The 21,190-nt window shown below is 56.1% G+C and overlaps 6 protein-coding genes across 6 annotated transcripts; 2 read left to right on the forward strand and 4 right to left on the reverse strand.

Annotated features, from left to right (window-relative positions):
* Positions 1 to 550: 550 nt before the first annotated feature.
* Positions 551 to 907, reverse strand: BCV69DRAFT_247521 (hypothetical protein; the record flags this gene model as incomplete). The annotated part of the gene is made up of 2 exons (XM_025490251.1): positions 551 to 675; positions 748 to 907. Coding segments are annotated over 2 exons (285 nt in total), but the record flags the coding sequence as incomplete, so codon positions are not given.
* A 461-nt stretch (positions 908 to 1,368) lies between these two features.
* On the forward strand, positions 1,369 to 3,947 carry BCV69DRAFT_289905 (putative DED81-asparaginyl-tRNA-synthetase; the record flags this gene model as incomplete). Its single annotated transcript, XM_025493685.1, has 4 exons — positions 1,369 to 1,375; positions 1,683 to 2,896; positions 3,010 to 3,497; positions 3,627 to 3,947. 4 exons carry the CDS (start codon positions 1,369 to 1,371, stop codon positions 3,715 to 3,717), a joined length of 1,800 nt encoding a protein of 599 aa, XP_025349185.1. The 3' UTR covers positions 3,718 to 3,947.
* BCV69DRAFT_281935 (hypothetical protein) lies at positions 3,937 to 6,518 on the reverse strand. The gene is made up of 2 exons (XM_025492170.1): positions 5,977 to 6,518; positions 3,937 to 5,906 (listed from the first exon to the last, which is right to left on the reverse strand). The coding sequence occupies exons 1-2, from the start codon at positions 6,383 to 6,385 to the stop codon at positions 4,189 to 4,191; spliced, it is 2,127 nt and encodes a 708-aa protein (XP_025349186.1). The 5' UTR covers positions 6,386 to 6,518; the 3' UTR covers positions 3,937 to 4,188.
* A 665-nt stretch (positions 6,519 to 7,183) lies between these two features.
* On the reverse strand, positions 7,184 to 15,484 carry BCV69DRAFT_258196 (ARM repeat-containing protein). The gene is made up of 3 exons (XM_025490640.1): positions 15,134 to 15,484; positions 14,568 to 15,049; positions 7,184 to 14,496 (listed from the first exon to the last, which is right to left on the reverse strand). The coding sequence occupies exons 1-3, from the start codon at positions 15,387 to 15,389 to the stop codon at positions 7,312 to 7,314; spliced, it is 7,923 nt and encodes a 2,640-aa protein (XP_025349187.1). The 5' UTR covers positions 15,390 to 15,484; the 3' UTR covers positions 7,184 to 7,311.
* A 159-nt stretch (positions 15,485 to 15,643) lies between these two features.
* BCV69DRAFT_293224 (pseudouridine synthase) lies at positions 15,644 to 18,982 on the forward strand (the record flags this gene model as incomplete). The annotated part of the gene is made up of 1 exon (XM_025493831.1): positions 15,644 to 18,982. One exon carries the CDS (start codon positions 15,644 to 15,646, stop codon positions 18,980 to 18,982), a length of 3,339 nt encoding a protein of 1,112 aa, XP_025349188.1.
* On the reverse strand, positions 18,666 to 20,117 carry BCV69DRAFT_311722 (glutaredoxin). The gene is made up of 3 exons (XM_025494877.1): positions 19,896 to 20,117; positions 19,312 to 19,783; positions 18,666 to 19,222 (listed from the first exon to the last, which is right to left on the reverse strand). The coding sequence occupies exons 1-3, from the start codon at positions 20,079 to 20,081 to the stop codon at positions 19,086 to 19,088; spliced, it is 795 nt and encodes a 264-aa protein (XP_025349189.1). The 5' UTR covers positions 20,082 to 20,117; the 3' UTR covers positions 18,666 to 19,085.
* Positions 20,118 to 21,190: the final 1,073 nt, after the last annotated feature.

Genomic DNA, 21,190 nt, shown 5'->3' on the forward strand with positions numbered 1-21,190 from the left:
GGCCTTGGAGGCAGTCCTGCTCCAGCAGGTGGAAAGGCACCCCAGACCGATGGCAACGTCTGCTGACCTTGACTTCTCCCCCTGTCTCCTCTCCAAGCTCCACTGCCTCCCCTGTCTCCTCTCCAAGCTTCACCGCCTCCTCTCCCCCTCGTAGGTCCACCGCGTGCACCCCTTCCTCGGTCCAGCGCACCCCATCCGTACGGTCTTCCTCTCCCCCTCCCATCCCCTCTCCAAGGTGCCCGTGACCCCACTCTCTTCGCCTCGCCCATCAAAGCTCCCCTAGTCCCACCTTCATAGCTCGCAGGTGTCTCTTCAAGGCGCTGCAGTACCCGCTGCACTTCCTCTTCGCTTGGTTCGATGGAGGAAAAGTCGGCAGGTGTGAGGACGAGGACTTTGTGAAAGCCTTCTGCTGTGGACGGCGGGCGGAGTTGGGAGGAAAAGGCATTGAGGACACTGAGAGAGGGGGTATGACGGGAGTGGAAAGAGCGAGTGAGCGGACGGACGGATGGAGGGGTGCCCTTCGGCGGTAGCTCTCCAGTCGAGATTGTACCTACCGAAGCGCTTGCTCGGGCGAATGGATCGTCTCGTGCTCTACTCGTCCCTTGAGTCGTCTAGCACACTCTTCCACTCCAGTCTGAAAGTAGATGGCATCCACTTCAACTGCGATCTGTTGCGCTTCCTCCCCATCGGTGTCAGGCGCAGCCTCGCCGTCGGCGACAGCAGCAGCAGCTCCTCTGACCTGCTGACCCTTCTGCCAGTCAGCCGCTAATCTGAGCCAGTTGCTCCTCTGGTCTACAGTAACATTAGTCCGATCAATAACTGGATTCTGGCCCCGCGAGAGGAGAGAAAGGAGGTGCGATTCGACTGCTTGACGAGAGCCGAGAACGTCTTGAGAGGAGCGGGTGTAGGACTGGACGGCAGAAGATGCAAGTGAAGAGGGTAAGTGGTAAGAGTTGGTATCATCGTGGTCATGGTCTATGGCATGCTAGGAACACTCACATTGTCATACTTGCACAATGCTTTGGCGACTGAGGGTAAAGAAGGGGGCTTGCATGAGCGTACGAGGCGCACAGGTCTGGAAAGTTGGTCTTCGCTCACAGGTAGATTTGCCGCTTCCGACGAGCTGCGTAGAGCGAATGAGAAGCGCGTTAGAATCCTTCGGCATCTCACCTATCCGAACCCAGACTATAGCTGTACTCACGCCAACAAGTACGAGGACCTTCAAGCGCTTTGCCGTGTGTGGTCGCTGCGAAGTCGATGCCGCTGCAGGTTCGGGTAGCGGCACCGCTGCCGATGCTGCTTCCGACTTCGCGGTGCTATGGCAGCCGTCGGCACCGACAGCATGGTCGCTTTCACTTGCAGTCTCCGATGCCGTGTCAGAACGAGCGTCACCCATCGGCATGAGCCAGTGCACTACCACCTCGGCAGCCTCTGATTGTAGTGGCAGTCCTTGGTGGTGGATACCATGTGTGTGTGCGTGCGTTGTGTGGAGATCGTCGTCTGTTCCGGTTCCGCAATCGCAGCAAAAGTGTTCCTCTGGTCGGAGCCTTAAATTGCCTCGACCTCACCTTGACTCCTTCCTCGTCGTCGCCTTGACTCGACTCTCATCATCCCCCATCACTCCTACTCACACACCACACACACATACACCTACGGCATCCTGAAATCACGTTTCATGTCAGGTATCAAGGACGCTCTGTCTGAGGCAGCCGATGCTCTCCACATCGGCGGCGGTGCAAAGAAAGACAGCAGCTCCACTGGCCCTACCGGTCAGGGTCTTACTCTCTACATTGATGAAAAGGCCGGCTCAGACTCTACTGGCGAGGGCACAAAGGAGAAGCCATTTGCTACCCCTGTGGGCGCTTTTCTTGCCAAGGGACCCGAAGCTACACTTCTTGTCAAGAAGGCAGAAGGTGCAGAGGGAGCTGGATCCACGGCCAGCGGGGAGCAGCCCGTCGCAACTAGCCCTGATGGATATGCTCCCATCTCTGGCGCAGGCTTGAAGAGGGCCAAGAAATTCTACGAAGCCGAGCTGAAGAAGAAGAAGAAGCAAGAGGAGAAGGAGTTGGCTGATGCCAACAAGGAGGGCGCTGATACGCAGAGATTCGAGGATGCAAAGAAGGTCGTCCTTGAGCAGCCAAAGAACCCAGCACAGTACCAGAAGATCAAGATTCGTCAGGGTATCAACAGTCGAGACAAGAAGGTCAAGGTATCCGCTTGGGTCCACCGACTGCGATCCCAAAAGGGTAGAATCTTCCTCGTCCTCAGGGATGGAAGCGGGTACATGCAGGCCGTCCTCTCGGATCGTCTCACTCAGACCTACGATGCAATGACTCTCACCAGCGAGTCTACCGTCGAGGTGTGGGGTACTCTCGCGGCTGTACCTGAGGGCAAGAGCGCGCCTGATGGCCACGAGCTCGTGGCTGATTACTGGAAGGTGATTGGCAAGGCACCAGGTGGAGATGACGCTTTCACCAACAAGATCAGCAAGGACGCCGACCCATCGCTGCTAGCCGACATGCGACACCTCGTCATCCGAGGAGAGACTGCCTCTGCGGTCCTCAAGGTCCGAGCTGCCGTTCTGCGTGCTTTCCGAGACGAGTACGAGTCCCTCGGTCTGCTCGAGGTGACTCCCCCTTGTATGGTGCAGACGCAAGTCGAAGGAGGAGGAACCCTCTTCAAGTTCGACTACTATGGCCAACCAGCCTTCCTCACGCAGAGCTCGCAGCTTTACCTCGAGACCTGTCTGCCTAGCTTGGGAGACGTCTTTTGTGTACAGGAGAGCTTCAGAGCGGAGAAGAGTCACACGAGGAGACATTTGAGCGAGTACACCCATCTCGAGGCTGAGCTGGGTTTCCTCAACTTTGCGGAGCTTCTGGAGCATCTTGAACAGGTGGTGCGTAGGAAGACGAGCTCATGACCGCCTGAACAATCGGGGAGAAGTTTGCAGGCGCTTACTGACGTTCTGGTCATTGTCTCGCTCTCTTTGTCTCCCCCTCTCACCTTTAGATCTGCGGAACTCTCGAGCGCGTCATGGCCAACCCCGCCACTGCCTCTCTCATCACTCAGCTCAACCCCGACTTCAAGCAGCCCAGTCGTCCCTTCCGTCGCATGGACTACAAGGACGCCATCAAGTGGCTCAACGAAAACGATGTTCGCACCGACGATGGTTCCCCTCACAAGGTCGGAGACGACATTGCCGAAGCTGCCGAGCGCAAGATGACCGATGCTCTCGGCGTTCCGATTTTCCTCGTTGGATTCCCAAGAGAAATCAAGGCATTCTACATGAAGCGCATCCCTGGAGATGAAGAGTTTACAGAAAGTGTTGATTTACTCATGCCTGGTGTTGGAGAAATCGTAGGAGGATCAATGAGGATGAGTGATGCGACTGAATTACTTGAAGCTTACAAGGGAGAAGGGATTGATGCCAGCCCTTACTATTGGTACACGGATCAGCGCGTGTACGGTACGTGCGAGCATGGAGGATATGGACTTGGGTGAGTAAGCAGTGGACCATGGCGGAGCGCAGCTCAGCACAGTCAAGCGAAAGGACTCTTCTCGCAGAGGACTTGAAGAGACACAAGAGCTGATCACCCAGTTGCCCTTGTTCTTCGTACCATTTGCAGAGTCGAGCGTCTCCTAGCCTGGACTCTCAACCGCTACACTGTGCGCGACTGCTCCCTCTATCCTAGATTCACTGGCAGGTGTACCCCGTAGAGAGTTGATGGAGAGAAGGAGAGGGTGGTGGCCGAGGAGATTGTCAGGCAGTGCAGGAAAGGAGGGTGCGAGGAAGGTGCATCCTGATCTAGACTTGCAAGAAGAGAAAGGAAAAGAGGGGGCATATGGCAGCAGCAGCAGCTGCACTTGCTGCGCAGTAGTCTAGATTCCACCAACATTACAAAGATCTTCCCTTCAACCCGCAGCAATTCGACCTGACTGATGGGACGTTTTCATTGTGTGACCAGAGAGAAGAGAAAATCGAAACGAGCAGACAAAGTCTCCACATTTGGAACGGCAGACGCGACCAGGTGTGGTGGGGAAAGAAAAGAACAGATGACTTCTTGAGGTACGGTAGGCTGTGACGGTGAGAGAGATGACAGAATGAAAGTCGGACGCCGGCCTGCCTGAGCGTCTTCTCGTTTCAGATGTCAAGTTGGGTGACATCTTGCGAGCTTGAAAGGAATGGCGCTACCACGACTCGATATCCACGTCTCTCTTCTCCCTCTGGACAGAGGCAGTAGTCCAGTCCTGCCCGCCAATGTGCTCGCGTCGTCCACCCGTCGCAACACCAAGATCGCCACCACAAGCCTGCTCAGGCTCCTCTTCCTCGCAAGCATAGTCGATGCGCGTCGTTCGCTGCATCGAGATTTCAATGTGTCCGAAACAGGGCGGTCCAGCGCCCCTGATACCTCCCCATCGGACGAGGCAGTGGCTCGTAGTAGGTGAGTATCCACCAGACTCCTTGTCGCCGCGTCGCTTGAAGTGGAGACTGCTGTCCAGACCTGCTCGGGCAGGACCGCCGGAAGCGCTGCCTGGTCGCAGCAGGAACTTGTTGGCTCTGGCGGTGTTAATGGCTAGCATCTTGCCCCTGCGGATGATGCCGGCTGAAGAATTGGGAGGGGACAACTGAGACGAGGGGCAAGAAGAAGAAGTGGGAGAGACATTTGCTGCTGAGCCCGCATTGGAAGGAAGGGCACTGTTGAGTGCATGAGTCCAGTCGGTTAGCTCAGTCGTGCCAGACAGAAGGTTATTGAGGTCAGACGAGGCATGACTTCGGCCAGTGTCGGAGGTCTTGCTATTCTTACTGCCAGAAGAGGGCGAAGTGTGAGTAGGACGCTGCTTGTCGTTCCTCAATGTCTGTCTGAGCTCTGAGTCGGAGTGTCGACAGGGGCTTGAAGACAAGAAGTTGCCGGCAAAGGGCATCTCAGCGTCCAAGGATATCTTCGGCTGCCAAGAGAAGTCTGTACCAACTTTGAACTGCTTGACCTTGGACCGGCCCTCGAGTCTGGAAATGCCATGACTGTGTTCTCCTGTGGCTCCTGATGCAGTCCACGGGCGCATGGTCGTCTGAGTGGAGCGCCAAACGCCGGACTTGGCATCGGCATGCTTGGTAGTGCGGAGAGATTTGGGCGTGCCTAGAGGGCGTGAAGTACCCTCTGTAGTCTCATTGGACATATTGACCGCCTTGGGGCAGATTTCTTCGACTACTTCGGACTTCTCTTCTGGGTCCTTCAGTGTCTTGTCGTCAGAGCTCTTGGGTCTGACCTGCTGGCTCTGACTTTGGGCAGAGCCACTCTGATCACCAAGCAAAGGCAGGGACGACTTCTTGGCGGGGAAGTGGAAGGTGACACTTTTGTCGGGTGTGCCCAGACGACGGCGAGAGCTAGCACACGGATCGGGGTGCGTCTGCAGATTGGGGCCCAAGCGGAACTTGACGTCGGGCTCGTTGGCGTGCATTAGCGTCGGTAGCAGATGCGGAGTCGAATTGAACCGGCCGTCATTCATCGAGCTCAGACTATTGGACTTGAGCAAGATGGCCATACCGTTGCTTTTGCATTTGGAAGGCGTGGCCAGCCCCTCTTCGTCAAAGCTTGAGCGGCCATGTGGTGAGGTGTGCATTAGCTCAATACCATCCGAGTAGCCTGGACGTGGGGGTGACGAGGGCGAGCTATCCTTGAAGTGACTCAAACTGAGGGTGCCAAGTTCGAGATCATCACGATTGTTCTTATGGCATCGAGGGCTAGGAAAAACCTCTTCTTTAGCCGGGAAGCTGCCCTGTTGAGACGCACCAGGTCGACGAGCCAGGTCTCGACCGGGAGTGAAAAGTGGTGGGAGGTCGCTGCCTTCTGGTGTAGTGACTGGCTGCCGGGCCAGAGCCTTCTGTGCTAGCTGTTCGCTGCGAATGGCTGCAAGGAGAAAACCGTGATCACAAGATGAGCAAAGGCATAGGCTGCTGCGTCTTAAAGTCTTACTCACTCGGTGCAAGACAACTCGCATATGCCCCCAAAACAATAACGAACTCCGCAGCAACCCAAGCGTCCCTAGTGACTTTGGGATCCATATGTGCATACTGAAGTGAGATCGTGGTGACGCAGAAGGCCAAGGGTAGAGCAAAAGTAGCGACAGAGGCGAAAATGACCGTGCGGACGGCATGTAGAAGTGTTTGCGAACGGATATGTCCGCGCTTAAAAAGCATGAGATGAGCGATCAGGAAAGCAGTACAGTAGCCTTCATCGAGAATTGTGGCGATCCATTCGAGCTGGGGATAAGCTGTTGAGAAAGCGATGTTCCTGTAGAAGTCAGCCTCGTCCAGCGGTGGTCCGTGAGTAGTGTGGTAGGTGTGAATGGTGAAGAGCACAATGAAGATTGCTCGGCAGATCTTCATGCTGACCGGAAGGAGGATGACTAGCACACGCTTCTTGGTGCTGTGAATGGTTGTCGGGAAGAATGCTAGCAAGCGTGGAATGAAGGTCCAATCAGAGATCCAAGGTACTGTGAAGAGGAAGAAGACGATTGCGACTGGGCGCTCGCGGTCTTCTTTGACTCTGCCTGTGAGCAGATCGACCTGGAGGTGACATCGGAAGGTCGACGGGAGTGTCAGTGTTGCGAAGATATGAATACCCTAAATCTTGACATACCGTCCTAGAGACCTCGAGCATCGTCTGTATGCAGTAGGCAACGGTCGCGAGCGTCAGGATGGAGAAGACGGGCATCCTGCGAATGCGACTGCTGGCGATGGCCACGAGCCATATCCAGAGACAGAAGAGCGCAGTGGCTAGTATGGAGTACATGATGATGGTGAAGGAGCTGCTGCTGACGAAGTGAGGTTGATGGGAGGACTCATCGATGGGAGGGGTGAGCCAGAGGTTGTCCCCACCCAGTGCCTCTGCACCGGGCAGACCGACTGCGGCTTGGAAAGCCTGCTGGGTGGCCATGGCGGAGGCGGAATGCCTCTGAGGGAGAGTAGAGTGTCGAGGTAGTGATTGCAGGTGAAGAGGATGTCGAGAGGAGGAAGTAGGGAAAGGGAGATGGGATGAGGAGCACGATGAGGGGAAGGAAGGCACAGGGGATCAACGGTCAATCGTCCGAGGCAGCCGGGCCGGCTGAGGTGAGCCGCGGGATGAGAGAAAAGCGAGGTGAGTGTCTAGTTGCGTCCGCATGGCAAACACAACGCCAGAGCAAAGGGTCATGGTCCATCCAACACCGCGCGCGCCCATGACTCAGGCACCGAAGAAGTACAATTGCTATAGAATTCTCGCCACGCCCTTCTCACTCTAGGCGTCACATTGCTCTTGCTCCTACACCGCCCACTCATTTGGACAAGATGGCAATCACGTCATCGTCCGCAGCCCACGGCGATCTGCTCCTCATCAGCTCCCGACTCTCCCTCGCCGGCCTCGAGATGGTGGGTCCAGCAAAGATGAACTCCGACACCAGCTGCGCCATCTTCGAAGAATGGCCAAAGCCATACGCAATATCGGCAGCGTTCTCCATCAAGCTGGTCAAGCACAAGCTCGCCAGCTGAGGGTCAGTAGCCGTCGGCAGCACCCTCTTCTCCACCAGCGACTGAGCTGCAGCTGCATCATGCAACGCTAGTCCCGAAAGAACCTCTCCGATGGCAATCTTGAAACGCTCCTCCTCACTGCCTGCAAAGGCAGAGTCGATGAGATCAACGATGTCGTCCTTGACGGCATGCACCTGAGCATTGCCAGGCTCGCTCTTCAGCAGAATGTGCGAAAGAGCAAGAGCCGAGCCGTCTGGATAGTCACTCGAGGAAGGCTCGCTGCTCAAACCAGATCGAGAGCTGGTCAACAGGGCATTGAGATCGAGACGAGTGCCCGGGATGGTCGACAAGGTTCCAAGAGCAAGACCAGCCTGGTTCCGCACAGCAAGTCCAGTGGGGTCACTGACAGCCTTGAGGAAAGATCGCGAAAGCTGAGGGTAGAAAGGCTTGAGATGCTGAGGAATCCTCTTGAGGCAGATGTCGAGCGTCGATAGGATTGCAGCCTTGACAGCGGCTGCATGTCGCTCTCCGCAGGCTCGGATGAGTGGGCCAGCGAGACCAGTAGTCACGAACGGCTTGATGGCGACGGGATCGGCCTTCTCCACCAGGATACCCAGACCGATGGCAGCTTGCTCCTTCTGCTCTCCCGTTCCGCTCATCAGACCCGCCAAGAAGACGGCAGAGCAGCTGCCGAACCCTTCCTTCTTTGCTAGGCCGGCTACCTCGCCGGGCAAGCTCGACAGGGCGTGACGAAGGGAGACGACGAGCTCTTCAGGATCTTCCATCGTCTCAACGCAAGCCGCAAGAGCTGGCAAGGCTGCATCCACAATGACAGAATCACGGTTGTCGAGCAGTGACACCAGACGCCTCAGCCAATCCGCATTGTAGTCTTCCATAGCACGCCCACCACCGCGCTCTGCCAGATTCGTGGCAAAGGTGGTGTAGAAGCGGCAAGCGTGCAGAATCTTGCGACGATCTTTCTCGACATCTCCAGCCCACCCGAGGAGGAACATCATGAGCTGATGGAGAGCCTCGAAGGATCTCACAGCAGTCAGAACGTTCTCGATAGACTCATTGATGGCCTCCAGCACCTCTTCATCGTCTTCTTTTTCCAGAGCGAGCGAGAGAGCGCTGAGGATGGTGCCCACTTTGCGGTTGATGGCATTGCCGGCGACGCCAACCAAGTCTCCCAGTGCTCGAGCGTTGAAAGCGGAAATAGGCTGCACCAGAAGTGTAGGTAGAGAAGCAGGGAAGACCACGTCTGCCTTGTTCTTCATGACTTCTCGTAGAGCAGCGAGAGAAGTATCTGCCAGAGACTCGTCTGCGCCACTGTCACCTCTGTGTTGCAGTGCACCAAGCAGAGTAGGGATGATAGCTTCAATGGCCTTCTGACCGACCGAATCTTGCAGAGCGTCGAATGCAGACGCAGCAGCTTGACGCACGACCGGTGAACGGTCCACCAGCCCGTGTCGGACAGCGCCAATGAGCGCATCTTGATGGTCCTCCAGCTGCACATCTGTGGCATTTTCTAGCAAGCTCTCAACAGCCAACATGACACCAGCTCGCACAGATGCAGAGGAGCCAGCATCGGTTCCACGTTCCTGCAGCAGTGGTACGATGGACTCGAGGACTGACCCACCAAGCTTCCTCGTAAGCTCTCCGAGTGTGCGAGAGGCAATCTCTCTCTGATCCTCTCCGTCCGTGCTTAGGGCGCGAATGACCAGATCGATGATCATCGTAAGAAGCTCACGAATGGTCTTGGCAGTGTTGACAATGATCGCCTTCCAAGTGCTAGCAGCAGCGTCTCGTACATTGAAGGCGGGGTCCTGACGCAAGCAGAAGACTGTAGCCATCGTCCTGCTGAACCTCTCCTCGCCGAGAGCATGCTTAAGTCTTGCTTGCACCGAGTTACTGACCACAATGCTTTCCTCAGGAGCAGCACCGCCTTCAGCATCGGCATCATCGCCCTCGAGTGTGTTTTTGCCCGAGATACCACTGAGCCTGAAGAGCAGCTCAGAGCAGAGCTGCAAGCTAGATACCCTGATACGAGGAGTATCGTCGAACATACCGGCCTCCAGCTCTGGCAGCAGCAGATCAACAGCAGCGGTGGAGAAGCTTCCGATGATCATTCGACCCGCCCTCATGGACATGTCACGAACACTGTCGCTAGTGTCGGCGAGACCATTGAGGATAGGGGTAACGATTCGACTGACGTATGGACCGAATCGGACCGTACCGAAGGTGCCTGGCAGATAGATGAGCAAGGCGATACCACCCTCTCGAACATGAGCCAGCGGGCTGGAAGTAGCGTCCAAGACGGAAGGCAGCAGAGCTTCCAATCGGTCCATACCAAGCGCGGCGAGCACTTCCGACAGACCCTGTGCAGCACCTTGACGATCGACACCAGTAACGTTCGCGCCACGCAGCTGCGCCATGAGCGAGGGCACCAAGTCCGGGAATTGCACCTCACCAAGACGCTCAACCAGCACACCCAAAGCGCGGGCAGCCTCTGCTCGTGTCTCAGGCACAGGAGAAACAAGGACATTGCGAATGAGCGGCATGAGTCGGGCCAAGTGACCTCTTAAGTCCTTTGCATCCGTCAGACTTGCCAGATTACCAGTAATCTTGGCACCATCTCTCTGAACTTGAGCAGATCGGTCTCGGAGACCACGATCGACGATGGGCACGACCAGAGCCAATGACGGAGCATCGAGGTAATGAGCAAAGGTCTGAGAGAGGAGCTTGTGAAGCGCAGGAGCCGTCTTTGAAGTTGGATCGACCAGTGCTGCAAGAAGTGTTGGCACCATGGTCTTGACCTCTGGGTTCTTCATGACCATACCAAATTGCTTGAGTGAGCGGTTACCAGCAGCCCTCACCTGGGGATGGGCATCCGATAGGACACCAGACAGCCTCGGGATGACAGTGGGCAGAGCGGCAGCCAGCTGGTTGGGCGCTGCAGACGAGTAAGCACCCAGCAGTTCGATCGCGCCCTTCTTGGTTCGCCATTGCTTCTCCTCCAGCCCTTCTAGCAGGGTGGGCATCATCAGCTTGGCGCAGTAGGCGGACACGTGCTGCATGATGACCTTTGCAGTCTCTTCAGTTGCCTCTCTCACTTCAGCTTTAGTATCACCGAATGCTGTGACCAGCTGAGGGATGACACCTCCTTCGATGATGTAGGGCTCGAAGAGACGCCGGAGGGTAGCAGCCAGGATACCGTAGCATTCCACACCACTCTGTCGCGCGTTTACGCTGCTCTTGTCCTCGACGGCTTGGGCCAGACGGGGCATGACCCTGAACTCGGCAATAGCAGAGATACCACGGCCTTTGATCATACCTGCCAGACCATAGGCAGCTCCACGGCGCTCGGCATACTTGGCGCCTAGAAGCAGCTCATTGAACAGTCTCTCGACGAGACGAGGCACGTCGTCCTTGATGGCGGGGACTAGAGCGGGCAGACAGTCAGCGACTGCGATTTGCACCATTTCGGATGGAGTCTTCAGAGCATCGAGGAGACGCTCCACAATGGAGGAGATACGCTTGTCATCGGACGCCAGGTGACGGGCCAATCGACCTAGCAGGATCACCACAGCCTCGAGCACACCGTCCAGAGCCTCACTTGGAGGAGGTGGCGATGCGAGGAAAGACTCAAAGCGCTGAATGAGAGCGCTCAGCCTCTCCTTGCCGTGTAGATCGACGACTGAAGACCCGGCATCAAGCATGTATTGGCGAACAGCGTCTTCTCGGTCTCCCAGAGCTTCGTCCTTGATGAGGAACTCGAAGAAAGGCTCGAGATCGGTGGGCTGAAGTAGCTCCGCAAGGTCGCTGAAGGTTTGAGCAATGGCAGAGCGAATATGCCAGGGATCCTGTCGGTTCCGCGTGCTCTCGATGATCATGCCGAATTGATCGTACTCTGGCACAAGCACCTCATTTCGCTTTCTGTACAAGCTGTACAGGTCTTGCAAAACCTCGACCAGAGTTTCAGGGTGCGCAGCAACACCACCTGCAAATGCGCGACCAGCGGCTCGGCGGACGTAGGCTCGACTGTCTTCCAGGTATGGCAGGAGGGAAGCAGAGAGTCCGACAGGAGGCAGATCCAGGCCGTTCTCCTCCCAAGCCTTGAAGGCCAATCGAGCGTTTTCGGAGTCGTTGGGATCGTGGCAAGCGAGCCAAAGCTCGGGGCTGTAATCCAGTTCGGTCAAGTCGAGCGACTGAATAGCCTGTAGAGCCCCCAATCTCACATACGTCTCCTGTGCGAGGACATGCTTCAGCAGAGAGTCGATCTCAGCCGGAAGAGCTGAGTCCTTCATTGCTTCTCCCAAAGACCGCAAAACTCCCACAGCATCGCGGGCCAGCTTGGAGTGCTTAGCAACGATGGTGACCAGATCGTGGATCATCTCCCCACGAGGGAAGCGAACGTCTTCACAGGAACCAGCATGGAAGTCAATGACATCCATGGCCAATTGCATCTGCTCCAATACGCCATCGGGATCGTCTTGTGCGCTAACCTCGATTCCACCTCGAGAGATGACGAGGGTGAGGAATGGCATGATGACTGCAAGTGAAGCCAGGTCAAGAGGCTCTTGCTCGGACAAAGATCGCAGGCGGTATAGAATCCGTAGCGTCTGGTCACGCAGAGACTCCATTGTGAAATCCTCCGAGACGAGGTCATCAGAGATGGTCCGCAGCAGGACGATCCTCAAGAACAGCTTGTACTCTGCCAAACGCGGCGAGGAACATGAGCAAAGCGCTGTAAAGGCAGACAAAACTTGTTGTTCGGCAAGTTGACGGGCTTGAGGACATTCTAGCACCTCTCTCACAAGACGGACAAGTGAAGGAAGGTAGGAGTCGAGCTCTTCTGAGCGAGCGACGACCAGAGAGTCGATGATCTGCATGGCTGTCTTCAGATCGGTCTGCAGCAACGCGACTTCAGCTCTCCTTGATGCCTCGACCTTGAGCTGAGCGTCAACCTTTGCTTTTTCCTCCTTGGTGAGGGTCTTGGTCTGAGCGGCTTTCTTCTTGGCCAGATCGGCTCGCAGCTCGGCCTCCCATTGCTCTATCTTTGCGTCCTTTCGATTCTTGTCGACATTGGCGGTCGAATCTTTCCCATCTGCTAGTACATCGATGTATGTCGTGTCGGCCGGCGTGGCGAGGATGCCCAGATCGTCGGAAGTAACTGTACGAAGCTGATCGGGTCGAACGAGGGACTCGACATCACCCACGAGTTCTGCAATGGCTGACTCGGGGGCAAGAGTGCTGAGCGTCGACAGACTCGCCAGAGCCGCAGGTTGGAGCTTCGCATTCGACAATGCCGTTCGACATGTCCGGAGCAGATCGGGGAGAGAAGCCTCGATTGCAGCTCGCGCCTGCACCTTTGCCTGCTTGCAGAGGAGCTCGAAGGTTGTTCTTCTGGTATCTTTGAGCTGAGGAAGATGGGCGCAGATGAGCAAGCGCTCAAGGACTGAGGCTTTTACTGAAGGATCGGCAGTCTCTTCTAGTGTCACCGCTGCCATCAGTAGGTTTTTGATAGGCTTGCTCATATCGCGTGGGAGCTCATCGTCGTTAGTGATTACACTAACGCCCGCCGACCCTTCTGCCCAGCCCAAGACGGCTGTCTGTACAAGGCTGCTCGTGAAGAGAGGCTGGGCACGAGCGCATGCTGCAACTACCGATTGGATCTCCCGCCCAATCTTGTGATTCCGGCTAAGTAGGCCAACTTGAGCAAAAGCGTGAGAGATTGCAGTTGCGGCAGCCTGATCTTTCTCGATCTGAGTATATCTCCGCAGGACACAGCTTTGCAGCGCTCTGGCCAGCCAGAGTTCTTCCTCCTCGGAGCTGAACTTGCGATGCACTTTGTCGGAGAGTAGGAAGGATGGCTTCGGGTCGCTAGCAAGGAGAGCCTGCAGCGTAGCATTCTGTGAGACCAGAGTCTGCACTTTCGACGAGCCGAAGAGAGGCCCTTCTACCAAAGCAACCGCAACATAGCCCTCGAGAGGTCCTGCTGGACTTGTCAAAGTATTGGTACTAGCGTTCTTCAGATTGAGCTCGAATGCAGGCAGCATTGCATCAGCCAATGCTGCAGCGCTCTGACCTCCACTTGCCTCCCAGCTCCACACTGCTTCTCCAATGGAGGCACAAGCAAGCTTTCTGATGGGGACCTTGCTATTCTGCATCTCTTTGCTCAAAGCCTGGCCTATCGTCTGCAATTTTGCAGCTGGAGCCTCTGCTGTGCTGGACAGAGCGGCGCCCAAGTACTTCAGCAAGGCAGCCAGAGCTTGCCTCAAAGTGACTTCGCTCGTTGCCTCCTTCGTCAGTAAGCCAGCGATCGTTTCTGCCACCGAAAGGCTCTGCTCCGAATCCATCGACGGAAGGACAGCGAGCATCTCGTACAGAGCTGCTCGCTGGTCAGCTGAGCTCGTCTTGCCAGACTTGATCAAGGCAAGCAGCTCGTCGGCAACAGCCTTATTGGGCCCAGCTGACCGCGATCGTGACGCCAGCGTCCCAACGACGGATACGGCCTTTGCTCGAGTGGTCGCTACCGAAGACTTTGATGACGAGATAATACCAGGTAGAAGTGCTTGGAAGTGAGGGCCGACATCTCCTGCGTAGCATTCGAAGAAGTGAGATTCGATGGGCAACGAGACTTCTGGCGATCTTATGAGCAGCTTCTCCATAGTCGGCCGGATCTTTGTGACGACATCATCTTCTGTCACTTCCTCGCCGATGAAATCCCGAAGGGCGAGACAGATGTGGGCTGGGACAGCTTGCTTCGAGGGCAGCACATGAGTATTGTAGAAACCGAGTATCTTCTCTCGGTTGGAGCGTAGGTAGCTCCTGCCTACGCCGTCTTGAGCGCCCTTTTTCTGTTCAGAACCCGCCCGTAGGCGAAGAGCGACGTCGCAGACCAGACCAAGCAAGGGAGTCATGCGGAGAGACGATGCAGAAGCTGGGGCAGACGTAATGGTCTCAATGATGGCCGGAATGACTTCGTGAGCCTGTGAGAGGGAGCGACTGGATTGTCAATTGCGAAGATCTCAGACTGGCACATATACTCTCCACTACTCACTTGCCGAATGGTCCTCCTCGCCAACACGAGAGCATTCCTTGTACCAGGTTTCCTCTTCTGAGTCTCCTCTTCGCCAGCTATGGCGTCGAAAGACAGCGCTGTCATCTGCACGAGAGGTCCCCACACAGGCGATGCGGTGCCCTTCACTCTAGCGCATACTGAGAAGACGCAGCAGATGAAAGCAAAGAGCGATATTCTGAGACTGAGCGCAGTCGCGTAGTTGCCTGCTGGACCCACTCTGCACACGCGTTCGGTCTCCTTGTGAAGCAGAGCAACTGCAGTCTTGACAGCGAGTGAGGTGGCGGGCTGGGAGCCTTCTGGCATGGCAGCTTCATCTTGCCGGAGAATGAGCGAGAGCGTTTGTAGCACTAGTAGGCGTGAAGGACGATCACTATAGCGCGGCTGTGTCTGCAATGCTAGGCGGACGAGATCGCCCCTCTGCGCAGACGTAGGCGCGAAACAGTCTTCTCCCTCGTCATTTGCTGTTGTGAGTAGCACAGCGTAAAATGGCAAATCTGTGAGCGTCAATGGGTCAGATATTCCCCTGGCTGCCTGTATGCGCTCACCTGTAACGACTTCCGTGATCTCCGTCCACGTCTCTTCCCTGACCCTTGCACTTGATAGCAGGGCTCTCTTTCTTGCTTGCTCCACAAAATCTTCCCAATCATCGTTCGGGTCGGGGAGGCCTCTTGTTTGAGCGTCACCTCGAGAGTGAGAAGGCGCCATCTCGTCTGCGTCTGAGTCGTAGGGGTCTTCCTGCCCATCGTCGGCGTGAGCGAGCCAGCTCTTGACCTTCTTGGCCTCCTTGCCGTGTGTCGGCATGGTGAGGCAAGCAACAGAGGTCAGAAGAGGTAGGGTATAGTGTGATCGTGATACCGAGGATGCTGAGGATGAGTAGTCTAGTGCATGTAGGCGGCTATGGCGGCGTCCTGGGAAGGAGTCGAATGCGAAGAAGTGGCCCGCGCGGTCGATGCTCCGCCAAAAATGCAGCTTTCCCTTTCCGAAGCATTGCAGCAACTCGTACTGACGGTAGCGCTTCTTCCTGAGCGCTTGTCCCGTCAACTGTCACGGCTCAGATGTCTTCTTCTTCCTCTTCTTCATCTGCGGCGGCTGGTCCGTCGAGACCATCGCGAGATGATGTCCTGCGCCGCGAGCCGGCATACTGGCATACTTTCACGACCAATGCGAAGATGCGGTGGTACAATCGGAGAATTCTTGATGTCCTTGTCGAGGAATTCAGGGATCGGACGAAACACTATTACACATGGGCAATACACAAAGGCTTGCTGAAGATCAACGGGGAAAAGGTACTGCCGGGATATATCGTTCGTAATGGCGATGTCATAACTCACACCGCACACAAGCACGAGCCACCGATTACGAGCGACCCAGTCAGAATCCTTTACCAGAACGACGAACAGGGCAGGGTGGTAGTAGTGAAGCCAGGAAGCGTTCCAGTGCATCCGGCGGGAAGGTACCTGCGGCATACGCTGCTTGAATTGATCAAGTCAGATCACGGTATTGAGAAAGTCTTCACTGCCAATCGCCTTGATAGGCTCACATCTGGTATCATGGTAGCTTCGACCACCACCGCAGCTGCAAAGGAGCTCGCGGCCGACTTTGAGTCGGGGAGGGTTCGCAAGGCCTACATATGCAGAGTCAAAGGCTGTTTCCCTGAAGCCGAGACGGTTTGTGAGGAGCCTTTGCTGTCACTAGATCGTCAGACTGGTGTGGTCATCGTCCACCCTCTAGGCCGTGTGGCCAAGACGATCTTCAACAGGCTCTCGTACGACAGCGAGACGGATACGTCCGTCCTTTTTTGCCGGCCTATCACTGGAAGGACGCACCAGATTCGGGTCCATGCTCAATTGCTAGGCCACGTTATTCCAAATGACCCGATCTATGCGCATCCCATCTGGCAAGAATACCCAGCTGGCTCCCTCAAAGACATCCCCGTCCCATCGACGAGCGAAGTCGCAGGCAATCACAATACAAACAATGCCCAGCAAGTGGCCGCACATGCTTACGCCAGCGCCATCAAGTACCTTGCATCGACGCGTGAGTGCGCATCTATCATCGAGGCGCTCAAGAACAGCAAAGACGAAGGGGAGGATTGGAGCCGTCTGAAGGATGAAGTGCGCTTTGCAGAGTGGAATCAGGAGAATGGGTGGAAAGAAGGCAATAGCGTGAGCGGAGTCAATGCTGCTCCAGCTCAAGGCTTCGTCAGCTCGACGGCAGACGACAATGAGGGTGGTTACTGTGAGGAGTGCTTCTTGCCTCTTCTACCAGATCCACCAGCAGAAGCACTTTTCATCTATCTGCATGCCATCCGGTACGAGACAGACGATTGGTCCTTTGAAGATGAGATGCCTTGGTGGGCGAGAGAGGGCTGGAGATCGCCGGATGCACTGAAGAAAGCGCAGGAAGCGAGAGAGAGGGGCGAGGTGATACGGCCGCCGAGACTCAAGCTTGTCAGCGAAATGGAGGCTCTGGGTTCGCAGGTAGATCAGGTGTGCCATGAAGGCCAAGCAGCCACTGAGGTCTCACATGACGGAGTCGAGAGCGAGATCGCTCGACATTCAAGGGACGAGATAGCAGCCTTGTCCAATGGCACATCAGCGATAGATCTTGCACCTGCAGATGTCTGGCCTCCCCCCACCTTTGCTCCGCTTCTGAAGCGAGCTCCTCTGCCTGGGATCGTAGGCGCCTCCTCACCGTTCTCGGAAGCTCTAGACGGAGTTTCACTAGTCTTGGAGACCTTCAGGGGTCTTGAAGATTTCACCTTGCGAGATCTGCAGACCCGTTTGAGGGGAACGATGACATCCTTTACTCCGCCCATCAAGACGGCGGTGCACACTGGCCACTTGATCGTTCCTCAAGAGCTCGCGCAGGCTGTCTGGCAGCTTCCAGACCTGCCCTTTGTCAGTGGCAAATACGTCCTGATTGCCAGCGAGACTATTCCAGAAGATTCACTGAACCAGCTCTTGGAAGACAGGCAGACACTGGGCACTCGGAAGCAGAGCAGAGTGAACCAGAAGGCAAAAGCGAGAGCGAAGAAGGGCGCTGTTGCTGCTGCTTCTGACAAAGCTGCAACAGAGGAGGCAAGGACAACAGAGCCCGTGGAGCGGACCCCGGATGGACAAGTGGCCTCCGAAGCTCGTCTCCTCGCCTTTCTGCAGAAAGTCTGGACTGAGAGTGCGGCAAAGATCGATGCAGCTCTTCAAGTCTGGAGGAAGCACGCCATCGCCTCGGGTAGCCTGTCCAAGGACAACGAGCGGTGGACCTTCCGCGCGACCGTGGAGCGCTCGGTGTACAAGTTGCCCACGCTCGTGAGCTCCGACATCTGTCGCCACGTCGGCGAGCACGTCTGGGCGACGCTCAATGGAGCCCTTACGGTGGACGACCACCCTCCGCACCCAGTCTCGCTCAAGGAGTGCGATCTAGACGTCGTTTGCTCCTTTGCGCCGTGGCTGAATGCTGAGAAGATGGGACCGGTGATGAGAGAGGGTGAGGAGAAATCTACGTACGGCAAAGCCTGGAACTCCAATCCGCCTGGTTCCGTCTTGTTCATGATCAAGCTACCCGATGGGCCGCTCACCCAACAGATGTCACATCGGCCCAGTGTTGCCGAGACGAAGGAGGAAAGTGGATCTGAAGGATCGACGGCCCTTGCGCGCTACCGAGCCTACACGCTCGCATCGCTCCTCCCTCTCCCCGTCTCCCCAACTGCAGGAGTGGCTCAGCAGCTCAAGATCTGGGAGCCCTGTGTAGGCACAGGCGCCATTGCCATTGAACTCTGCGCACTTCTCCGCGAGCGCGGCTTACGAGCCACCATCTTCGGCAGCGACGTCGAGGAAGAGAACATCGCTGCCGCTCGACGCGTCAGTCGCGCTAGTGGTTGGAAACAAGGGCTAGCACGAGACGGCATCGAGGTGCGATATGAGCACCTCGACTTGAAGGACGAAGCGGGCGCTGCTCACTTCCTCGAACTTCCCGCCATTGAAAAGTCAACTGGAGGAGCGGGCTTGCTCGACGGCATTGTAGTGGACCTTCCCTGGGGTCGTCGCGAGCTCTCGCACGGCGTCCTTGCCTCTCTCTATGCGCACTTCCTACAGGCCTGTCTACGCACCCTCAAGCCATACCATTGTGCTATAGCTGTCACGCTAGAACACAAGACGTTGCAGAGAGCCTTGATAGAGGTGGAAGGGGTGATCAGGAGGCGCGGTCATCACAGATGGATGATGAAGCTCGAGAGGCTCGTGCTGAATGAGGGAGAGGGAGAGGGAGAGGGAGAAGGAGAACGAAGTGAAGTGAATGCGCAGGGCTCGAAGCAGGCTGATGAGATGGGCGGGGCTAGAGTGGTAGAGATGGGACTGAGGCCCGCGGTGTACCTGTTGAGGAAAGTGCCCCTGTAATTTGCGTTCGTTCGGTTGGAGCGAGCATCATACAGGCATTCGGTATACAAGTAAGAGCTGGCAGCGTCCCAAGCCACCAGCTCATCTATCAAGTCATTGCTATTTATGCACCTGGACCCTGAAGCAACTCCTTGAACTCGCCTGTCTCAATCTGCTCTTTGAGAATGTCCAACCCGCCGATCAGCTCTCCCTGCACAAAGATCTGAGGGAATGTCGGCCAATCATTGAGCTTCTTCATACCTGCAGAGGAAAGGAAGGAAGAGCAGATTACAGCCGTCAGCAATTAGGCGGTCTCACAAGCCCTAAAGCAGCCTATAGCGCCGACTCACCCTGCCTGACTGCCTCATCCTGCAAAATGTCAAACGTGCCAAATCCGACTCCCTCCTGCTTCAATAGAGCCACCGTCTTTTGTGAGAAGCCACACTTTGGCTGATCCGGGTTGCCCTTCATGAAAAGCATGACCTTGTTGCTCTTCATGATCTGCTTACACCTCTCAAATAGCTCCTCCTCCGTCTCGCTCTCAGGCGGTTGGTGGAGAGAGTGAGCATCAATGCTTCCCTCTACTGCGCCAGGGTAGGTGGATGGGGCTGCTCGAGGTGCAGAGGAGGTGGAGGAGGAGGGTCCGTTGCCGGCGGATGAGGAAGAGGGACCGGCAGCATGCGAGGCTACAGCTGAGGCAAGAGCGGAAGCGTTGGCTCCTGTCACGCGAGATAGAAGTGTATGACCGCGAAGGAGGACAAAGGTGGGAACAGAGTCGACATCGAAGGACTCAGAGACGTCTGGTTGCGACTCAGCCTCAATCTAGCACGGAGACCAGGAGGCGAGGAGAAGGTAAGCCTGAGTATCCTGCGCCGACTTCACAACAGCCATGGGCCGCTGGTAGCGTCGTACCAGAAGCTGTCAAGATACTCACATTCAGGCACAGAATTTTAGGATACTTTGCCGCCAGCTCCTTGACTACGCCATTCATCTGCTCGCATGGCTCAGCCCAAGGCGCCCAAAAGTTTAGCAGACTGACGCGGTTTAGATCTGCGCTCATCACCGAGGTGAATTGCTCGGGCGACTCGATGGTCACGAGGTTGGTGGTGGCGGACATCATGAGATGAGAATACGGAGATGAGGATGGAGAGTAGAGGTGCGGTGGCTATGATATGTGTCAGAGGAAAGGTTGAGCTTTGGACGGACACGGATAGAAGGATTGTCAATCGAGTGGAGACGGAACGACCTTTGGGCGCCGCGCGCACCTCTGGGCCCGGAGATAATTTTGACTGTACAGACCGTATCACGGCAGAATCGATAGTAGGAAGCTCGCCGTCTAAACGTCAGTTGCAGACTCCAGGGAGGATCACCGAGCTACACGATGATGTAGCACATGTTATGCGCGGGCAGACTTGACTTGCGCCCGCGTTGAAGAACTCAGTGATCAAACGATGAGCCGGGCCAGAAGTCAAGGACGAAGAGAGGTTGGTAGCGGACGCACAGACAGGCCAAAGGTGTCAGAGCCTCTAACAAGTAGCCTCTTCTAGACTCGAAGTCGAGTCGAAGGCTGGTGTGAGGGTGCTGTGTGAACTCACACAATCACCATTAGACGCTCGCCGAGGGGCAGACGATGGGCAGCATGACTAGAAAAGCACGCATGCAGACTCATTCACCATCGTCTTTACGCACTGTGCGGCTAAACTTCCGTCAGAGTCTTGGCTTTGGCTTCGCACTAGTGTCGCCACTGCCTCGGGAACGATGCGATGGTGTCGAGAAGTCGCAATGCAAGCCCTCAGTCTGACGGGCGCAAATACAGTGCTCGGAAAGGCCGCGGGAAAAATCTACTTAACGCGGGTAGCTGAGAAGAGCGCGTATGTCGGATGTACCGATCGAAGCACTCACGAACGTACGGTACATGCCTGTACCCCAGCCACCTCGGTCTCGATCACCGTCTGAGCGGCGGGAATCGGGATCTGTCAAGGCACAGGGAGCTGGTGCAGTTAGAGGCTCGAGTGGTGGCGCAAGTGGTCAAACATGGCTTGAAGGGCAAGCGAGCTGTATACCAGCTCGCAATCGACCTCGACGCAAGGGCCCAGTCGGTGACCCGGCCGAAGACCATCCATTGCTATGGCTCGTGGATCACAAGCACTTGAAACGTGCCGCGGTGCAGCGATCCCCCTGTCAACATCGGCACGGCGATGCGAGCGCCATGTACCAAATGAGCTGCGA

The sequence above is a fragment of the Pseudomicrostroma glucosiphilum genome (genome assembly GCF_003144135.1).
Source record: "Pseudomicrostroma glucosiphilum strain MCA 4718 unplaced genomic scaffold BCV69scaffold_4, whole genome shotgun sequence".
In the NCBI taxonomy this organism is placed as follows: domain Eukaryota; kingdom Fungi; phylum Basidiomycota; class Exobasidiomycetes; order Microstromatales; family Microstromataceae; genus Microstroma; species Microstroma glucosiphilum.